This window comes from Pristis pectinata, chromosome 40 (genome assembly GCF_009764475.1).
Source record: "Pristis pectinata isolate sPriPec2 chromosome 40, sPriPec2.1.pri, whole genome shotgun sequence".
Classification (NCBI taxonomy): Eukaryota; Metazoa; Chordata; class Chondrichthyes; order Rhinopristiformes; family Pristidae; genus Pristis; species Pristis pectinata.
In genome coordinates, this window is record NC_067443.1 from 1,146,893 (window position 1) to 1,160,099 (window position 13,207).

The 13,207-nt window shown below is 62.1% G+C and overlaps 1 protein-coding gene across 1 annotated transcript in view; it reads right to left on the bottom strand.

Moving 5' to 3' along the window:
• Positions 1-6,122: 6,122 nt before the first annotated feature.
• LOC127587386 (RNA-binding protein MEX3B-like) overlaps positions 6,123-13,207 on the bottom strand; it is a gene marked incomplete at its 5' end in the record, with an annotated part of 14,445 nt that continues 7,360 nt past the window's right edge. The window contains 2 exons of the mRNA XM_052045685.1: positions 6,123-8,840; positions 13,130-13,199. Of these exons, the coding sequence (XP_051901645.1) occupies positions 7,663-8,840; positions 13,130-13,199 (1,248 nt within the window). The remainder of the gene's footprint in view (positions 8,841-13,129; positions 13,200-13,207) is intronic.

Sequence of the window (13,207 nt, forward strand, 5' to 3'; positions counted from 1 at the left end):
CTCTCAGTAAAGGTCTTCATTTGATTAACACTTGTAATTCCTTTCATTTTTTTTTTGAAAAAAAAAATCCACGGATCGGGGCCAGGCGTTACAGGAAACTCAGCTGGAGTTTGGGAGAGGGTGCCATTGGGACGGGTTGGTGTTAACCCCCTCACGCACACCCCGGGGGCAACCACCTCAAGCCGTCCCACGCAGGCAGAGGGCAGAGGCAGACCCAGCACCAGCTGCGACGTGCCTGGCTTCACTGCACCCCCTGTTGTGGCCGGGCCTGGTGCTGTCTCCGGATTGTTGGGGGGGGGCGGGGGAAGCAAGGTAGGGAGGGGGTGCAGTAGGAGACAAAGACGCTGCTGCCACTACATTGTTACTAATCACCGTACAAATAAACCGTCAGCCGAGCTCATCAACGACAGGCAGAACCGAGCACGCAGTCAGGCTCCCGGCGTGGTATGTCCGACCCCCACCGGTACCACCACCTCTCCCCAGTGACCAGACCCAAAGCCCAGGCACCCTGTCCCCTCCAGTGAAAGGGGTGCAGAGAGAGGCAGCCGGCAGCTGTGGTCTGGTCCTGGAGGTGGTAAAGGGGCCCCGACACCAACCGGTCCAGGGCTCCCACCACCAACTGGTCCAGACATCCCAACACCAACTGGTCCAGGGGTCCCCCCACCAACTGGTCCAGATATCCCAACACAAACTGATCCAGATATCCCAACACCAACTGGTCCAGGGCTCCCACCACCAACTGGTCCAGATATCCCAATACCAACTGGTCCAGGGCTCCCACCACCAACTGGTCCAGATATCCCAATACCAACTGGTCCAGATATCCCAACACCAACTGGTCCAGGGCTCCCACCACCAACTGGTCCAGATATCCCAATGCCAACTGGTCCAGATATCCCAACACCAACTGGTCCAGGGCTCCCACCACCAACTGGTCCAGATATCCCAATACCAACTGGTCCAGATATCCCAACACCAACTGGTCCAGGGCTCCCACCACCAACTGGTCCGGATATCCCAACACCAACTGATCCAGATATCCCAACACCAACTGGTCCAGGGCTCCCACCACCAACTGGTCCAGATATCCCAATACCAACTGGTCCAGATATCCCAACACCAACTGGTCCAGGGCTCCCACCACCAACTGGTCCAGATATCCCAATACCAACTGGTCCAGATATCCCAACACCAACTGGTCCAGGGCTCCCACCACCAACTGGTCCGGATATCCCAACACCAACTGATCCAGATATCCCAACACCAACTGGTCCAGGGCTCCCACCACCAACTGGTCCAGATATCCCAACACCAACTGGTCCAGATATCCCAACACCAACTGGTCCAGGGCTCCCACCACCAACTGGTCCGGATATCCCAATACCAACTGGTCCAGATATCCCAACACCAACTGGTCCAGGGCTCCCACCACCAACTGGTCCGGATATCCCAACACCAACTGATCCAGATATCCCAACACCAACTGGTCCAGGGGTCCCACCACCAACTGGTCCAGATATCCCAACACCAACTGATCCAGATATCCCAACACCAACTGGTCCAGGGGTCCCAACACCAACTGGTCCAGGGGTCCCAACACCAACTGGTCCAGGGGTCCCAACACCAACTGGTCCAGGGGTCCCACCACCAACTGGTCCAGATATCCCAACACCAACTGATCCAGATATCCCAACACCAACTGGTCCAGGGGTCCCGACACCAAGCATGCGCCCTGCTCCTTGATGTCCTGCCAGGGCTCTGGGTCCACCGGGTACTCCTAGTGTTGGCTCAGAGATACTCGGTGCTCTGTACGTGATACTGGAGGGGGGGTGGATGGGAAACTATTACGTTCTTCCACTTCCTCTTGTCTCCTGCCCTCGAGGCTTTCCCACCCCCCCCCCCCCTTACTCCGAAAGACCTCACAGGGTCAAAATCCCTGGCAGTGCTGGGGCTGGGGCGAGGTGGCACCCAGTTTTGGGGGAAGTTGTCCTCCCCACAGACAAACCCTCCTGGAGCTGCCCCGTCTCATTCCTCATGACTTAGATCAAAAAACACACCACTTGTAGCCCACATTGGATCACAGTCCCCAGGCCAGACCCCCACCCAGGGAGACGCAGCACCGATGGCCACTGTGTGGGCAAGTCCCTCAGACACAGCAGTGGAGAAAACGCCCGAGGTCAGAGGGGTTCCAGTGGTGAAACCTGCCTCGTCCCCAAGCGCAGTGAGCCCCGGCTGACCCAGTAACCCCAGCAGTTCCCTCCGGCACCTTGTCCACTCAGCTCGGCTGCATCCCCTCTGGACTCACTGTGAAGGGGGAGGGAGGCAGAAGGGAGGTGGGGGAGGCGAGTGAGGAGTGGGGGAGGGGAGAGGCGGAGGGGAGGGGGTAAGGGGAGGGGAGTAAGGGGAGTGGGGAGGGGAGGGGGAATGGGTGGGGGGAGTGGGTGTTGGGGAGAGGCAAGGGGAGAGTGGGGGGTGTAGAGGGAGTGGGGGAGGGGAGAGGAGGAGGGCAGTGGGGGGAGGGGAGGGGAAAGGGGAGTGGGGAAGGGAGTGGGAGGGTGGAGCAGGGGAGGGAGGGCAAGGGGAGAGTGCGGGAGTCTGGAGGAGGGGGTGGGGAGGGGGGGACTGGGTGGGGGAGGGCAGTGGAGAGGGGAGTGGGGGAATGGGTGGGTGTGGGTGTTGGGGAGGGGTGGAGCAGTGTGGGAGGGAGGGGAGAGTGGGGGCAGTGTGGAGGGGAGAGGGGGAGGGTGGGGGGAGAGGGGAGGGGGAGGGGAGAGGGGGAGAGGGAGATGAGGAGGTGGGAGGGCAGTGGGGGGAGGGGGGTGTGGAGGGGAGAGGGGGAGGTGGGGCAGTGGGGGAGGGAGAGGGGAGGGGGGTGTGGAGGGGGGGGGAGGGAGAGGGGGAGAGTGGGGGGAGGGAGAGGGGGAGAGTGGGGGGAGGGAGAGGGGGAGAGAGGGGGAGGGGGGAGTGGGGGAGGGAGAGGGGGGAGGGCAGTGGGGGGAGGGGGTGTGGAGGGGAGAGGGGGAGGTGGGGCAGTGGGGGAGGGGGGTGTGGAGGGGGAGAGTGGGGGGAGGGAGAGGGGGAGGGAGAGGGGAGGGGGAGAGTGGGGGGAGGGAGAGGGGGAGAGTGGGGGGAGGGAGAGGGGGAGAGAGGGGGAGGGGGGAGGGAGAGGTGGGAGGGCAGTGGGGGGAGGGGAGGGAGGGGGGAGTGTGGAAGGGGGCAGTGGGGGGAAAGGGGGGTCTCTGGAATAAGACGGGGGTTGTGTTGGGGGGGAGGTGAGGCTGTGGGGCTGTCAGTGAGGGAGGGGCGGGGATGGAGTGACCAGGGCTCTGGGGCAACCCCCCCGGCCCGGCCCGGCCCAGCCCAGCGACGGGGGAGGGAGCCCCCCCTCACTGCGGTGGAGGGGGCGGGGCCTCGGTGGGCGGGGCCTGACGTCAGGGAGCGGGAATGTCGGGTCACGTGTCCGGGGACCCCCCCCCCCCCGCTGGACATGTGACAGAGGGCGGGGCGGCCGCCGACCGTGAGCGCGGTCCGATTGGACGGCGCCGGGAGTGACGGAAGCGATGGGCGGGGTACCGGGGCAGGCTGGGGCGGCCCCGCCCGCCGGATGGACAGCTGCCCTCACGTGGTTGGCCACCACCCCGCTGACGTCATGAGGAGGCGAGGTATGTACCATGTGGCGGGGAGGGGGGGGGGGGCCGTGCTCCCGATGCCCGGGGCCTTCGTCACACGGAGACACGGGTACTGGCCCCTGTCTTGCGGACCCACTGACCCAGGGTCCGGCCCTTCGGGATGAGCGAGTGCACTCACTATAACCGCAGCCGGGGGTACAAACACCAGCCGGCCTCCCACCCCCCCCCCCCCGCACCCCAACATCCCAGCGCCCCTCCCTGCCCTTATCCTGCCCGCCGCCGGCAGGAGCGCCAGTGGCTGCTCCGGCGGGGCAGCAGGCGGGAGGTGGGGCTGCGCCGCTCGTAGACCTTATTCCCCCCCCCCCAAAAAACACCAGGGTAATAAACACCACGCGTGTGAGGGCGTCACCGCCCCGGGACATCACCCGTCCTCTTCCCCACCCCTCCCGACCCACCCAACGGGGCGGATACCAGTCCCAGACAATCCCTGGCCATTGAACCTCATGCCCACTTGCACCATCGTCCACACCCCCTTCCCACATCTCCATCCACTGGGACAATTTAATGCAGGAGACTTCATTCCCCCCCAGGACCAGGGAAGGCTCCCACCCCTGGTGGGACAGAATAAGCAATGAAATCTACATATGCAACAAAGTTAAGGAGAGGGTAAAGCGAGAGAATCCGCCTGCCTTTACTTGCACACCAGAGCTCTTAATATTTTACACACTGAACCCCCTCCCTCCCCTCCCCACCCCACCTCCACCCTCAACCCTCCCGTCTTATTTTTTTTTGAAACAACGACCCAGGTATGTACGAGTAAACATCTCAGAGAAAACAGGAGAAAAAAAATGTCACATTGTCACAGAGCAAAATAAAAACATCAGAACTGAATCACACAATTTTGTACGTAAAACGTTTTAAACAGTCACAAAAATAAAACTCTCAATTTTTAAAATTTTGTTTTTTGCAAATATCAGTATTTGAACTTTTGACATTGGTCGGTAAAAAATAAAATATACTTTTTTGCGTTTTTCTGTTAAACTTTGCTCCATAAAGTATTTTAATGAAATAATTCACCTACAAATACATTTAACATATGGTATTAAAATATTTACTAAACTAGAACTAAAATTTCTGTCAACATAATTACCGGTTTGTTAGAAATTTTCCTGTCAGCAGTTAAATTTTGTTGAGCAGATCCCCTTAATTTCTCTTTGTTTAGAAGGAATATAAAATGACCTACATTTCTGAATATAAAATATAATGGGAAACATACATTAACTGACAGCCGTCTTAAAATAAGAGCCTCTCCGGGTTCAATACTGCTGACACCGTGGCTCCCCCACTGGTTGAAAGTTTGGTCAGATTGAAAACCCCACTCCCTCCTTCCCTTGCAAGACGGTGGGGGGGGGGGGAGAGGGGGGGGAGAGAGAGGGGGGAGAGGAAGAGAGAGAGGGGGGAGAAAGTGAGGGAGAGAGAGCACAAAAAAAACACACAGGAAGGTTGAAAGCTACATCTATGAAAAACCGTGTTTAACCGAGCAGATTAGAAGAGGCAAGAGGTTGCCAAATGAAAGGCGCGAAACCTATGCAAAGCATTGTGCACAGACGCTGCCTCCCGGGAGTGCCATCACACGTCCGGCCGGTGATTTCAACAGCAGACGAGCCAAGGCAGGGGTGGTCTCGGACGGTGCAGGAGGTCGGGGTGGGGGTGGTGGGGGGCGGCCTCGGACCTCCTGGGCCAAAACTCTACTTGGGACACCGTTCAAACGTTGGGACAGGAGGGAGCTGAGGTCCTCGGCAACCTCAATCATCTTCTGCACTGCTCAGGGCAGGGACGGCATGGGTTAGAAACGGAGTGAAGGTCCCAACCCCACCCGCTGAAAGTGATGCGATGTAATTGGGGGCTGTGCTGATGGCGTGCCGCACTGTCAGGATGGAGACAGACCTCACCCTGGTGGGTCCAGGAGAGACATGCAGCGGCGGACACCCCCAGCACCTCACCGAGCCCTGCTCCTCACCTCCCTCCCTCCCTCCCTCGCTGCTGGTGGCATCCCGTTCACTTCAGACCAACCCTCCCACGTTAAACTGGTGACTGCAGGCGTTTCACTAACACAAACTTTCTTGAATGCAAGGCAGACGAGAGGAGTGAAATTTATCCATATGTTGGGGGGAGTGGGGTGGGTTGAAATTAAATATTTATTGAACCACACACCTCACCCCAGATCTCGTTCAGTCTGCAGCCGCCGTCCCACTCTCTGACCCATGGGCTGGAGGGCGGGGACCGAAATGTGGAAGTGTCCCGGTAACTGGCCTCACTTGCACCGGTGGGTCAGAGACCTCAGCCGCCACTACTTCCCAGACCTGGGCTGCGGGACCATTTGGATGGGTTTGTTCTGGGAAGAGCCGGCATGGGAACAACGGCCAATTCTCCAAAGCCCACCTCACCTCCCCCCCCCCACCCCACCTCCTCCCCAGTCCCCACCCAGTCACCACCCCCACCTGGTGAGTTACAGTCTATGGGCAGCCGGTAACACACACCGGCTCAAACATGGCCCGCGGTGTCACTGGTTTCAAGTTCAAAAGGCAAATCTGTCCGGTGCTGGTACACGACGGAGAATCGCAGCAGGTTACACTCGAGTCTGGCAGTGTGAAACAGGGAGGCAGATAGAGCGGGTGAGAGAGAGAGAGAGGGTGTGAAATAGGGAGAGAACAGGTGTGGGGGAGAGAGAGAGAGAGAGAGAGCCAGCTGTCTGACATGAGTACACTAGAGGCCCAGCAGCACATAACCACACAATAAAAGGAATCAAGGAACATACTTCTTACTCTCATCAATTGGACTTAAATACGACACCATACCGTGTCACCCATTCCGCAGTGACATTAATTAATGAGTACAAAAAAAAAACCGGGGGGCGGTCGGGAATTCTGGAATATCCTCTGGTCCCGCGGTCTACCCACGGCAGGCGGAACAGATCGGCCGACGCTTTGTTCGCTGGCTGGGGCTGGGGCTGGGGCCGGGGCCGGTCCCACCCAGGACTGTTCTCTGGCCCAGGTGCAAGGAGGTGTGCGGCGTCGGGAAAAGCCCCGGTCCGGTCCGGAGCCCGCTCGCAGCTTCCCCAGCCATTCCCAGGGCGGCGCCACAACCCTCGCTGACGAGTGTCTGTGGACCAAGCCTCCTGCTCCAGCAGGCTGGGGCTGGGGCTGGGGCGGGGATGGGGGCGGGGGGGGGGGGCTCCAACCTTTGCCCCCCACCCCTCCATCCCTCCCAGCGGTCCTCACTTGGCTCCTCACGTCCCGCCAGGGCGAATCGGTTCAGGGAAGCCCACCTTCTGGCTTCCCCCCCCCCCAACCCCCCCGGCTCTGGGCGTCTCCTCCTCCCAACGCTCGTCAGTGCGGGGAAGGGCAGGGGTGGAGTGGGAGCCCAGTACCCACCGGTTGGTTGAGGGGGACGGGGGAGGCAGGGGAGGGGGAAAAGTGGGAGCCACTTGCTTCACATTGTTACCGGCCGGACTACTGATCAGGCGCCACACACCAAACCAGAAAATGAAGCGGATGGCTGGCGGGGGGGGGGGGGGGGGGGGGGAGGAAGGGTGGAGAGGTTGGTGTGGGGAGGCTGGGGGTGTGGGTAGGGGGTATGGGTGTGGAGGGGTGGGTGTATTTGGGTGTGGCAGGGGTTGCGTGGGTGTGGTGTGGGGTGTGAGGTGTGAGGGTTGTGCGTGGGGTGTGGCTGGGGTGGGGTGTGGGGTGTGGAGGGGTGAGGGTTGTGGGTGGGGTGTGGCTGGGGTGGGGTGTAGAGGGCTGGGTGTGGGGATGTAGAGGGGTTTGGGTGTGTGGGGGGTGTGGGGATGTAGAGGGGTTTGGGTGTGTGGGGGGTGTGGGGGTGTAGAGGGGTTTGGGTGTGTGGGGGGTGTGGGGGTGTAGAGGGGTTTGGGTGTGTGGGGGGTGTGGAGGGCTGGGTGTGGGGATGTAGAGGGGTTTGGGTGCGTGGGGGGTGTGGAGGGCTGGGTGTGTGGGGGTTGTGGAGCGGGGGATCAGGAGAATATTCGGATGGCCTGGGTGACGGTGCTGAGGCAGGCGGGGCAGTGCGGGTTACTGCGCTGGCAGATACGGTTGGCGCACTCCATGCAGAAGAGGTTGTGGCCGCAGGGGACCAGGGCGGCCGTCACCTCGCTCTCGAAGCACACCTGACACTCCCGGCCGCCGGCGTGCCGGCCTCCCCCTCCTCCCCCCGCCGGCGCGCCGGGGGAAGCCGAGCCTCCGGGGGGAGCGGCGGCGGCGGCGCCGGCGGCCGGCTGGGGGGGCGGGTTGCCCGCCCGGGCTTCGCCGTGCGCCCGGCGGGCCAGCGAGTGGGGCGGCGCCAGAGCCGGCTCGGGGAGGGTGGGCGATAGGTGGGGCAGCGGCCCGGGACCCCCACCGCTGCCCCGGCGGGGCGGGGGCGCTCCTCCGCCCCCGGGCGACGACAAGGCCCCCACCAGCTCCTGGTGAGGCCAGAGGGGTCCGGCCGGGGGCTCCAGCTCTCGGCCGTCGGCGCCGAAGGCGGGCGGGTAGGGCTCCCCGAAGACCACGCCGTTGGTGAAGGGCGCCGGGTGCTGCTCGGCCGCCTTGCCGTAGAAGAAGTCCGTGGCGGCCGGCCCGTTGCCCCGGTAGCTGGCGAGCGGCTTGCGGGCGGCGGCCAGCGCCGACCTGCCCCAGCCCTTGTGGTGGCGGCCGGCGCCGAAGCCCGAGTCCAGCCCGTTACAGTGGAAATCGTTCTCATCGTTGAGGTCGATGAGGCCGCCGGTGCGCAGGGCGATGTGCGCCTCGATCTCCTCCCGGGCGCGGTCCACGTTGGCCGGCATACCGGTCACCTCGAAGACGGGCTCCTTGTCGCGGCTGGGCGTCACGATGTAGGTGTGCGTCTGCTGCTGGATGCGCTTGATGGTGGCGCCCTTGGGTCCCACCACCAGCCCTACCACCCGGTAGGGAACCCGCACCTGGATGGTGGTCTGGCCGGGCAGGGCTGGCGGCGCCGGCGCCGCGCCGTTCGCCGCCCCCTCCTTGTTGCGGGAGGCGCGGATGAGGGAGAAGTGCTCGGCCGCCGAGATGATCTCCCGCCGCGCCATGGCCACGTCCTCCCGCCGGCCCGTCACCACGAAGACCGGCTCCTCGCCCCGCACCGGCGTCTTGATGTAGGTGTTGGTCTTGGCCCGCAGCGCCTTGATCTTGCAGCCTGCACCGGGAGCACAGGGGCAGGGTCAGGGGGAGGCACCGGACGGCGGAGAGACGGGGCGCAGGGGGCAGGCACCGGAGGCGGAGAGGGGGAGAGACGGGGCGCAGGCACCGGCGGAGAGGGTGGACGGGGCGCAGGGTGGGTAGAATGGGGGGGGGGGGGAGAGATGGGGGCGCAGAGGAGGAGGGACAGAGGGGCGTGAGGGGGAACGGGGCGTAGGGTGGGTAGAATGGGGGGGGGAGATGGGGGCGCAGAGGAGGAGGGACAGAGGGGGGTGAGGGGGAACGGGGCGTAGGGTGGGTAGGACGGTGGGGGGGGGGGAGAGACGGCGCCAAGGCAGAGGGGTTGGACGGGGGATGGACAGGTACAGAGGGGATGGACGGAGGGGGGGGGGGGCCGCGAAGGAGGGAAGAGGGCGAACGGGGCGTGGGGAGGGGACGGAGGAAATAGGGGCGCCGGCGGGGTGGGGGGGGTGATTTGGAAGAATGGGGGAGCCGACGGAGGGGGAACGGGGCGCGTCCTACAGCCCCCCGGTGTCTGTACCGAACACGATGCCAAATTGCATCAAATCCCTTCTGCCCGCACACTGTCCATCTCACTCCGTTGCCCGCACATCCACGGGCCGATCCAAGAGCCTGGTAAACCCCTCCATCGTATCTGCCTCCACCCCCACCCCGGCAGCACATTCCAGGCCCCCACCGCTCTGTGTAAAACAACCTGCCCCGGACATCTTCCTTTAAACTGAACCCCCCCCCCCCCCCCTTAAACGCACGCCCTCTGGTATTAGACGTTTCCAACACACAGGCGGCTGGAGGACTCAGCGGGTCGGGCAGCGTCTGTGGGGGGAGGGGGAGAGTCGACGTTTGGGGTCGAGACCCTTCACCCCGACTAAATGATTTGAGGGGGGGGAATAGTTGGTATAAAGAGGTGAGGGGGAGGGGTGGGGCAGTGCTGGCAGGTGGGACCAGGTGAGGGGGTGATGGGCCGATGGGGGAGGGGGGGAGGGGAGAGGTGGAGGTGACCGAGGGCTGCAGACAGTGGGACCTGATGGGAGGGGAGGGCAGGTGTGTGGAGAGGGCAGAGGGGAAGGCAGGAGAGGGCAGGAGTGTGGAGAGGGCAGAGGGGAGGGGAGGGCAGGAGTGTGGAGAGGGCAGAGGGGAGGGGAGGGCAGGAGTGTGGAGAGGGCAGAGGGGAGGGGAGGGCAGGAGTGTGGAGAGGGCAGAGGGGAGGGGAGGGCGGAGTGTGGAGAGGGCAGAGGGGAGGGGAGGGCAGGAGTGTGGAGAGGGCAGTGGGGAGGGGAGGGCAGGAGTGTGGAGAGGGCAGAGGGGAGGGGAGGGCAGGAGTGTGGAGAGGGCAGAGGGGAGGGGAGGGCAGGAGTGTGGAGAGGGCAGAGGGGAGGGGAGGGCAGGAGTGTGGAGAGGGCAGAGGGGAGGAGTGTGGGGAGGGCAGAGGGGAGGAGAGACGCAGGGCAGTGGTGACGGGCACATGGAGAGGGTCCTGACTGTCCACGTGCGCTTCTGATGCTGGGAAAGCAGAGAGAACACTGGGAGAACGTGGGTCAGGCAGCATCTGTGGGGGGAGAAAGGGGAGGTCGACGTTTGGGGTTGGGACCCTGCATCAGGATAGGGGCGGGGGTGTACCTAGCAGCACAGGGAGAGAGAGGTGGCACAGGGTGATGGGTGGAACTAGATGGGGAGCGGTTGGTGGGGGGGGGGTGGTTCAATGGGGATGGTGGACGAGTGTGGGAGTGGACACCAGGGGGGATGGGGAAGGTGGACGGGTGTGGGGGGTGGACACCAGGGGGGATGGGGAAGGTGGACGGATTGACTTTGCAACCAATGAAGTTCTTTGGGAGTGCCGTCAATCCGGTCTCACCTCCTAACTGACCCAGGCACCGTCCGGGGGAACCTTCTCCAGTGCAGTCACCTCCTTCCAGTAGTGTGGTGACCAGAACTGCACCCAGTGCTCCAGCTGTGGGCTGACCGGTGGTTTATAAAGTTGGACCAGAACCTCCCTGCTCTCAATGTTCCTGCCCTGGGATAATCAAGACAAGTATCCCGTATGCCTCCTTCCCCACCCCATCCACATGTGCCACCACCCTCAGAGACTCTTGGACTTCTATGCCAGGGTCCCTCTGTTCCCCAGTACTTACTTGGACCCGACCAATCATGGTGCGGCTCCTACCTTTACTTGTCCTCCCAAAGTGCATCATATCCAGATTAAACTCCATCTGCCACAGCTCTGCCCACCTTACCAGCTGGTCCACACTGTCCTATAGCCACAAGTACCCTCCTCACCACTGGATTTTTGTGCCGTCTGCAGACTCACTAATCACACCCACGACATCCAAATTGTTTCTGTACGTGACAGGGTCCCAGCAGTGATCCCTGTGGTACACCTCTGGTCCCACACAGAGAACCCCCCACCCCCTACCTCCCATCACAAAGCCGATCTTGGCTCCAGTTTGCCCTGGGAGCTGTAACCATTTGGACCGGTCTCCCACACAGGGCCTGGTCGGAGGATTTACTGAAGTCCACATCAATTGTCCTGCCCTTGAGGTACGTTGTAACCTTGGAGAAAAATTCTATCCAAGTGGTCTGTCAGGAATTCTGCCAAACGAGACATCAACATCTCAGGTCAGTCCCCAGCTTCCCACATGGAGAATCAGTTCAATCACCAACCAGAACACCGAACACCTCCTTTACACCGCTAACGCTACGGCACCCACACCCCCTGAAATAGTCCAGACACAGCGCCATCTCCCTCAGTGAACACAGGGGAGATGTATTCAGTCTCTCCACTCCCGCCCCCACCCCCCCCCCGTGCACCCCGACCCCCTACACCAATTGCCCCTTTGGCCGCTGCACTTTCCCTGGCTCCCCCCTGTCTGAGGAGCAGAGTGGGGGAAGCCAGTTCCCCACCTCCTCGCTCGGAGGGAACGGTCTGACTCATTGAGCTGTAGCCGACCTCCCAACGGGCCAAAAGGGAGACAGACTGAGCCTCCAGCAGGGACATTCAGGAGGACACAGAGGGGACGGGGTGGGGGTGATGGCAGGAGCCTGTTCCAGGACAGGGAGGCGACGCCTTTCAGAACACCACAGGTCCAGTGGCTTAAAACTGTCCCGGGATACTGTCCACACCTCACACATGGTCTGCAGCAGGGTACTGCACGCACCTCCCTCACACACGGTCCGCAGTGGGGTACCTCACGCACCTCACACACGGTCCGCAGCGGGGTACTGTACACACATCACACACGGTCCGCAGCGGGGTACTGTACACACATCACACACGGTCCGCAGCGGGGTACTGTACACACATCACACACGGTCCCAGCAGGTACCATATGCACAGACCCCACCGGTACCGTCCCCACGTCACGCACCATCCCCACTGGTACCGTACGCATGTCCCGCACCATCCCCACGTCACGCACGTTTCCCACACAACTCTGGGTCCCGGGCGTGTGTGTGTCACACAGCCACCATTACTGAAACAACGCTGTCTGCTGGGATCTGTACCTCGCGCTCCCCACACAACGCCTCGCTGCTGTTCACCGTTCGCTCTCGGCCCCGGTACTGACAGGACTGTGATCAATCCTTGACCATACTGCTAATGCTTCCCCCCCCTCACCCCATGTTCCCCACCGCCTGCTTGGAGAACACACGTGTTAACTGCCGGCCTTTCCCCGTGACCTAGTCCAGGCCCATAACCCTCCACGTATGGACTGCTCCTCCCACTCCTGGTGTCCTGGGATTGGGAAACCTCTCTCCCCTCCCCAAGGAATGTTCAGAACTGGCCCGACCCAATGGTCAGCTCCCCGATGCAGAGATTGGCTGATAATGGTCTCGCATCCTACAGCATGCTGCCAGGTTACAGTGTACTCCCACCCGTGTTAAGACCATGAGACACAGGAGCAGAATTAGGCCATTCGGCCCATCGAGTCTGCTCCGCCATTCAATCATGGCTGATTTGTTTTTCCCTCCCAACCCCATTCTCCTGCCTTCTCCCCGTAACCTTTGACACCCTTACTAATCAGGAACATGTCAACCTCCGCTTTAAATGTACCCAATGACTTGGCCTCCACAGCCGTCCAAGGCAATGAGTTCCACAGATTCACCACCCTCTGGCTGAAGAAATTGCTCCTCATTCTCAGTTCTAAAGGGACGTCCTTCTATTCTGAGGCTGTGCCCTCTGATCCCGGACTCTCCCACCACTGGAAACATCCTCTCCACGTCCAGTCTTTCCAGGCCTTTCAATATTCGGTAAGTTTCAGTGAGATTCCCCCCCCCCCCCCCCCCCCCCCCCCCCCCCCCCCCCCCACCCCCCCCCCCCCCCCCCCCCCCCCCCCCCCCCCCCCCCCCCCC